Source organism: Corylus avellana, chromosome ca2 (assembly GCF_901000735.1).
Source record: "Corylus avellana chromosome ca2, CavTom2PMs-1.0".
NCBI classification, from domain to species: Eukaryota; Viridiplantae; Streptophyta; class Magnoliopsida; order Fagales; family Betulaceae; genus Corylus; species Corylus avellana.
This window is the reverse complement of record NC_081542.1, coordinates 39,519,342-39,528,008: the sequence shown is the minus strand read 5'-3', so window position 1 is coordinate 39,528,008 and position 8,667 is coordinate 39,519,342. Positions and strand designations below refer to the sequence as shown.

Genomic DNA, 8,667 nt, shown 5'->3' with positions numbered 1-8,667 from the left:
GATTTAAAAAAAAAATAAAATAAAATAAAATAAAATAAAATAAAATTAGAAAACAATAAAAAAAAGGATCGGGATAGACACTCTAGCATAGTGAAATAGGAATACTAGTAATATTGGTAAATATTTAGATTTAATGTGTGCAAGAAACTAACCTTATAGACCGGGCCAAAACCACCTTGTCCAAGCCTTTTAGATGGGGAGAAATTGTCTGTGGCAACAATTATGGTGCTCAAATCGAAAAATTGCACATCTGGTTTTCTTCCAATTTCATCAAGCTTCGCAGAATCTTGAGGAAAGGATTGTGAGCTATTTGTACCGTCATTAAACAATGCGACTTGTCTTCTGCTCTCTGTCCAATTATGCAAGCACATCATTACAAAGGACATTGTAAAAAATTTTAAGCAATTATCTATAAGAGTAATAACTTTTTAAGTTATCATTAAATTTGTAATATTTATGTGGTAATTTTACAAATTATCTATATAAGTGTGGCCGTCACCACCTATAGGCTATAGGAGAAGGATAAGGAAGATATTCCTTCTCATAAATTAAAAAAATAAATAAATAAATAATTTTTTTTTTTTAAAAAAAAGGAGTATAAAAATTTGCTTACCTTTACTCTTCCTCTTTATCAACCAGCTTGAAAATAGGAGAAGAAGAAATGAAGTAAAAAGTATGGCCACCACCACAATTGCCAGCCTCCTCTTATTTGCAAAGAAGTACCCCTTTGATTTCTTTAGTGTAGAGGCGGAAACTTCTCTTGTCATGCAACAATAGATTCACGTAACTATACAAATAATCTTTCCTTATAATCTTTTTCCTTATTCAATTAAAAAAAAAAAAAAAAAAAAAAAAACCTATACAGATAATCATGCATTACTTAAAGCCTTTTCGGTGTTATTTTATTTTATTTTTATAATTGTTAATATAAAAACTAGTTTTATCTATTATATTAATTTACTATATAATTTTATCTAATAATACCTAACTCGAGCGCATCCACACGCACGTACAAGTCTTGGCCCCCTTCCTTAAATGTGCGTGTATCTACCAAAACACCATGCCATGTAATGCACCCGCCTTCTTGACTCACATCCAAGCTGGCATAAGCCAAGCAAGAACAATTCTTCAAGCACAGTTCTTCACACGCACCAAAACTTACACTCACATCTACTCTTGCCACTGAAGTATCTGGAACCTTCACGCCGACCACCTTCTTGAAAGCTTTACCGCTCCAGCAAAGGGATGCCTCTCCCTGCTTCCTCGCGCACCCGCCTAGCGCATTTCTCAGGAACCCCGGTAGACACGAGCACTTGGAATCATTAGCAGCATTGACATCACAGTTGCCGAACGCACCGCACTCGCCGTATGTGTCGCACCCATCCGCATAAGGTACTGACCCAAGAGGAGTCCATTTATTCTGTCCCTGAAACAACACAGACCGTTGGATCCACCCGGACTCGTTTAAGACTATTTTTGATAAGATTACTTGATTTGCAATCGGACTCCAGGTTATGGTAGTCTCTCTCTGGTTGTCCACCAAACTAAAACTGAATAATAGATGACTTGCCAATTTGGGTACGCTGCTCCATCCAACATCAGTCCAGTAATTGGAGCGCCACCGCGGAATGTCGCCGTTGTACAAGAACAACTGAGGGAAGCCATTGGTGTGGATCTTGTATGACCAATTCCCGGTTCCCGGGTCATCTCTGGACTTCCAAGATGTTAGGAACCGTTTCAGGCCCGTCTTTCGGTCTATCCCAATTTTCATTTCTGGAAGCTGAATATGCGTTGGATAGTCAAAGCTCTCCCATAATACCTCCCCTGTTCCATTCTCACTCATCAAGACAAGATTTCCTGAATCCTTGAGCTGAGCGAGAGTATTGTGGTTGCTTGGTTTCGAAACATGATTTGTGGACCAGATGGGTGTGCTACTCTGATTGTCGGCGTGGAGTACGAGGTTTCCAAGAACATCAATTGAGAGAACTCCATTCTTGTCTTTAAGAGGAGTGTCTCTGTTTGCAACCCACACCACGGTTTTTTCTGGAGCGCTGTAATACCAAATCCCAACATAACGGTGGGTGGACTCACCGGGAGTAAAGAAACCAAACGCAAAGGTTTTTTGGGTAGAGACTAAAAACTCACCACCATCTTTGATGTTTTGGCTGGTAGTTATGGCATCCAGTGATGATGTGCCAAACTGGAGGAGGAAATGAAGCAACGTTTGTAGAAAGAGAAACCGCTTTGCAAAATACATGATCATGTGGAGGGATGGATGCAGTGTATGATATTCTGATTCATATATATCTATATATGTACTATGTTTTGTCATGAAAGACCAATTAATGAACATTGCCCCTCCCACCCACCCCACTTTGATGGAAGTCTCTTATGTGTGTCCCATGAAGTCACGTGTGAAATAACTATAATTTCGGTTGAGTAGGACAATTATTAAATGCATCTACCCATATGATTGAATATTATAGGTTAACCTGCCAATCTGTTAAGAGCCAATCTTAACACCATGTATTTAGTTAAATGGGTTAAATGGGTTAAATTCTTTAATCTTGACACAACTCATTTAAATAAGTGAATTGAGCTGACTGAATCCAACCCCACATAACCCATTTAATAAACAAGTTGTTGTTTAGTATAGGTTTACTTGTTCACTATCCAGAGCCTCTTTATAAATAGAAATAATTGTAATATATATACTTCAATACAATATGTAGTCCTAACACTTCGTCAATACGTTCTTACATTGTTGTTGCTTTCATTTCTCGGGATGATTACAACGTGTAACAGATTGGTCTACTTGTCGAGGGTCCTTGAACAACTAGAGCCAAAAATTTGTTCATCTCAAAAGCATCTTGAGTAGTCGCAAAGTATTTCTTTAAATTGGGTTAAGAAGAAATTCTTACAATTCAGTCTATTAAATTGATATTTATTCTTAATATGTGTAATTGTCATATACATTTTTATAATAAAATTAACCAAGAATATATGTGACATTAATTTGTTATTAAAAGATGTGATTTTGATATGCATTTTAAAAGATGGGAATTTTGGTACTGACAATGATCAAATATTGCAGAGTCGAGAATGTTTTGATCATTACTCACTAATTAAATGTCTTGCATGCTCTCCCTTTCAATTGATGCTAACTTTTCCAATCGATTTTTTTTTTTTTTTTTTTTTGCCTTTTCCGGTTTCTAATTGAAAAGAAACAAAGAGGGCTAAAACATTTTCTGAAATCAAGGTTCACCATATTATAACTCTCATCCAAAGGTAAAACTAAAAATGAATTTGGTGTTTGGGCTATGAAATCAAGGGTTAAAAAACTTAACCCTTCCCTTTTTGTTCTATTTGCTCCGAAAAAAAAAAAAAAAAAAAAAAAAAAAAAAAAAAAAAAAAAAAAAAAAAAACCTAATCAAATTTGTTTTTAACAAAAACAAAAAAAAACAATAACAACATGTTTCAATAATAATTTTTGTTTTTGTTTTGAAAAATTAACCCTATATATATATATATATATATATATATTGATTTGGTTACCTTCTTCCTTCTTTTGTCTTATGCACCTTGTTGGGCCATTATTTTCTCATGCTTATTCCATGGATTAATTCATTGTGTCTTAGAATGTTTTTAATATGCATGAGTTGTCAAGTTGCTTCAATGGACTATTTTTTGTGGTTACCTAAAGACTAAGCTTATGTGATACATTTTGCCTATGTTTAAAATTTTGTGCACATTTAAGCTTAAATTGAGTTTATTCTTAAAATGTGAGTTTTGTAAGGTAACTTATATGAGGATTTTTGACTAGTTGTATTGATCAAATTGACGATACACTAGTTGAACCTAAGGCTTAAATATTCCAGCATTTCTCAATGTACAAATTGCTTAAAGACACCTTCTCATGAAGAAAAAGTGTGAAACAAGAAATCAAAATATCATATTCCAAAAGGAATTTATTTCACTCTATCAAGCTTGTGCTATTTTTCAAAAAGGAATATATTGGATGAGAGTGGCTAGGCCCTAGTATGCTAAGGTTTGACTTTTGAATTGATATGCTTGTCAAAACTTTTATTTTGGTGAAACCTTCTCCTCAACTTATAAATTGTTAATTCTACTCAATGTATGGCGTACACACATGACACACAAGCATGAGTTGAATGGAACATTTTTCATTGCTTGGGTTAAACAAAATGTGTTCTTGTCTTTTCAAGTCTCATGTATATTTTAAATATTTTGAGATATTTAGGAATATTCATTGCTTGAAAATATGAGTTTTTGATGTATGTATCATGTGTGTTACTTGACTTTCGAGGGGAGAAACCTTTTTCAATAAAAGTTTCTTGTTATTATTGAGTCATACATTGAGGAGGAGTTTTTTGTTCTTCATGATCTTGCATTATACTTCATGCATTTTCCTATTTGTGATCATGAGTTGTGTTTATATTTTTTCTCCTGCTCCACATATACTTGATGTATCTTGTGATTGTTTCAGGAAACATGAGACCTTTTTTCAATTTGTGACAAAAATGGGGAGTTAATTTTGGGGAGATGATGGGTTGACTCGGCTGTTGATTTTGTCACCAAATTGTCAAAGGGGGAGTTTGTTAGTTTTATTTGTTGGCTAAAATTCGGTGATCAAGATGGTATTCAAAGTGCCAAAATGACATGGGCGTCCGGACGGGATGCATAGCTGTCCGAATGGACATAAGTGCCGTAACCCGAGAGCCTCGTCTGCAAGTCATTCGGGCAAGATAGATGAACATGAAAACCCGAGAGCCTCATCTACAAGCCATCCGGACGCGCCATGCCAAAGAAGCAAGTTAACGATGTTGCCCTAGAGTCCCGTCTGGACGAGCACACTCCCCGTCTGAACGGTAGTGTACGAGAACCAGTTTTCTCATGTTATTCAAGACCCGTCCGGACGAGCCCACTTACTGTCCAAACGACCCATAGCCTTTAGGTCTATTTTACAATGTAATTGTGTTTTAACTAGACAAGGGGTTTTTAGGGCTTTATATATAGATCTCTATAGATCTGTATAGGGACGAATTTTCACCAGAGAGTTCGTGAGAGGCTATGCTAAGAGAGAGTTTATGTTGTAAGATAAATCGTCCCTCTTAGAGTATTGGTTAGGTTGAATTGTGTGCTTCATTAAGAAGTTTATTGAAAGGGTCCGATAAAGGAGAATCACGTGTGAAGAAGATTGTGAGCAAGGAGACGAGTTAGAGGCTTGTCGATCTTACAGAGCCAAGGCTCGCAAATGGTTGTAAGTGTTTCCCCGTGTGTGTAATCTCAAAATATTTTCTTATAGTGATTTTCTGTGTTTGGCTGCCCCGAAGAGGTTTTACTTTTAGAACGATTTCTAAAAGGGTTCATCTTCGTCACCAAAATCATTGTGTCTGATTAATTTACTATTTTGATTATTTTGTTGATTGAGTGTTTATAGATTGCTACATATTAATCCCGCATATTGTGTGATATACACGTGCATAGCGTTTTTCAAAAATGAATTACACAACTGAAGTCATATCTTTACAATTAGGGATGAGATTGAGGGTGAAATTATGTCTTAGACTTTAGGGCTTTAATTTTGAAGTAGTAAATTTTTTTTTTTTTTAAAAAAAAATGTTTTAATTTATATGGGTTTTGTGGGTCACCCATTTATTTAGTTGTGTTTAATCGGATCAACCGCCGGTTTGACCCGAATTTTATTGGTTTACTTGTCCAGTGTCCTTGCACAACTAGAGCCAAAATTTTGTTCATCTAAAAAGCATTTTGAGTAGTCGCGAAGTATTTCTTTAAATTGGGTTAAGAAGAAATTCTTACAATTCAGTCTATTAAATTGATATTTATTCTTAACATGTGCAATTGTCATATACATTTTTAATAAAATTAACCAAGAATATATGTGACATTAATTTGTTATTAAAAGATGTGATTTTGATATGCATTTTAAAAAACTTTGTCCTTAATTGACTAAAGGTAAGTCAAGACATCGACCATATCTAACCCCTTTTCTTTTGTCCACAAGTTCGAGAACTGAAACATTAATCCAATTAATTATGGCTTCATTTTAGAATGACTACTTTAATTTTGTGGTTAAATGTCAATGTATATCATCAAATAAGACAATATGCATTTACTTATATTTATTGTCATGAAAGCTAGCGAATTCCTTCACATTACTAGGGAACAGGATCATCTCTAGTCCATTTTAGACTGGAGAATATCTAGTTCTTGGTTAGGATTTCTTCTTAGAAATCCTACAGCCACAAATGAGACGCATGTCCTATTAACAAAAACTAATAATAAATTATTATTTCATATTAAAAATAAATAAATAAAATAAAATAAGGGATGATTGGCCACCTCATTGAGGGTGGCCGGACCACCCTAGTCAGTTGGGGGCTGGGTGGCCCTTGGAGTTGGTCCGGCCACCCCCAAGGGCCAAATCTAAAAAAAGAAAAAAAAAAATTGTTTGGTTTGGGGTGGTCGAAGCCAACCCCAGGCCCTACAAGGGTGGTCTGTCCACCCCCAAGGACCAAACGAAAAAAATAAAATAAAATAAAATAAAAATTGTTTAGCCCTTGGGGGTTGTCCGGCAACTCCCAAGGGCCAAACAAATTTTTTTTTAGTTTGGCCCTAGGGGTTGGATGGACCACACCCAACTCCCTCAACATTTCTCTCTCTTTTTTTTTTCTTTTTTCTTTTTCCTTTTTTTTTTTCAAGTCATTCACTCTCATTCCACATCTCTCTCTTAAACCACTTCATATCTCTATCTCTCTCTCTCTCTCCTATTTTTTTCCTCTCTCTCCACGTCTCTCTCTTAATTTCAAAAAAAAAAAAAAATCTCTCTCTCTCCACCCTCCAACATTAATATCTCTCCTCTTTTTTCTCTCCATCTCTATCTTTCTCTTTCTCCACTCTCCAACATTAACAAAAACATAATCCATAGGCCTAAAAATTCAAATTCGAGGTAATTATTCTTCTTAACATTTTTTTTTTCCAGACCAACAATGTTTTAACATATTCTAATTTATATAAATTAAACGAAAAATTAAAGGTCTTATCTTTTAATTCATTTGAAAGTTTATGGATTTTTTTTTTTTTTTTTTGTGTGTAATTTACTCGGATTTTCAAGCATTTTTTGTCTACTTTTGAAAGCAATATTACTTTGCTTGTTTTTTTTTTTAATATTTGAAATTATATAGGTTTTATTTGTATTGAAATAAGATAGATGATTTATTTGATTGTATTAAATCTTGATTGAAATACCAACTTTTTTAAAGAGTAAACCAATTTTTTAACTCATTATTTTAAAAAGTGAATAATTAAAAATTGAACGGTTCATTTTTTTTTTCTCTCTCTATCTCTCTTTGTTTCCTCTCTCCCAACATCTCTCTCTCTTTTTTTTTTTTCTCTCTCTAAGTCATTCACTTTCATTCCACATCTCTTTCTTGAACCGGTTCGTATCTCTCTCTCTCTCTCTCCTTTTTTTCCTCTCTCTCCATGTCTCTCTCTCTCTCTTAATTTCAAAAGAAAAAAGACATTTCTCTCCCTGCACTTTCCAACATTAATATTTCTCATCTTTTTTCTCTCCATCTCTATCATTCTCTTTCTCCACTCAATGGCTGAGCCAGAATTTTCTTCCAAAGGAGTCAAGATTAAAAAATAAAGTTAAGAAAATGGATTAAAAATATTAAAGAACATAAATAATGAAATAAATAAAGAATTCAAGAAATTTTAATTATTATTTAAAGCATATAAATGTAACTTATATTTTATTTTTTCACACCTAGCGTTAATTTATTCAAGAGAACCATTATTGTTTTGCATGATCTTCGGAACTATAATTATATATTTCATACAATTAAAATATGTGACAGAAAATATATATTCATCAAGAATTAATTTTAAAAAGTGACCTAAATATAAAAATCTACATATCCGATTTTATTATTAAATGGTACATTTGTAAATAAATCAATGTAAAAATTTAATTACATGTCTCATAATTTTAAAGAAACTCAAAAATTGTCAAAAATATTGACAAAGTGACAATTTGTTCTAGTTTAAACACTCTTTTCACTAATTAATAAAAAAAATTAAAAAAAAAATATATAAAAAAAAAAAGAAAGCTAGTTACTTTGATTTGTCGATTGACTGGATTTTTAAGCAAATTTAAAGATATAATTACTGTTTGGCAATTCTCTAGGGTAAAAAATAGCATTGAAATTGACAATAGTTTCAAAATTGACACGGACTAATAGAGTCATAGTGATGCGATAAAAAAAAAACAAAAAAAGAAATTGCACAAGCTTTTTAAAACGGTTCGTTGACAGCTTGCGAGTCTCATGCTAAGGTAAAAACGGGAACTTAACAACCAAAATGAAACGGTGTGTTTAGTAAAGTAGTAAAATATATCTCACATGGTCTTCTACCGCTTGTCTAACCTAAAACCTGAAACCCTGTAAGAAAAAAAAAAAAAAAAAAAAAAAGAGATGTCGCCGCCTCACACTTGAGTCATTTGCTCTAGTATCTGATGACTGATGAGTGGCTCAGGGCAATTTATTCCCTGTTGAGCGTTGAGGGTGGGCAAAAAGGCATTTAGGAAATTTTCAATGGAAAGTAGGGGAAATTTTTGGGAGTGAG

At 33.7% G+C, this 8,667-nt stretch overlaps 1 protein-coding gene across 1 annotated transcript in view; it reads right to left on the bottom strand.

The window, feature by feature from the left end:
- The window catches only part of LOC132169753 (G-type lectin S-receptor-like serine/threonine-protein kinase At1g11410), a 5,266-nt gene extending 3,009 nt beyond the window's left edge, over nucleotides 1-2,257 (bottom strand). Inside the window, exons 1-3 of the mRNA XM_059580735.1 lie at nucleotides 985-2,257; nucleotides 614-754; nucleotides 106-349 (exon numbers count right to left, since the gene is read on the bottom strand). Of these exons, the coding sequence (XP_059436718.1) occupies nucleotides 106-349; nucleotides 614-754; nucleotides 985-2,257 (1,658 nt within the window). The remainder of the gene's footprint in view (nucleotides 1-105; nucleotides 350-613; nucleotides 755-984) is intronic.
- Nucleotides 2,258-8,667: the final 6,410 nt, after the last annotated feature.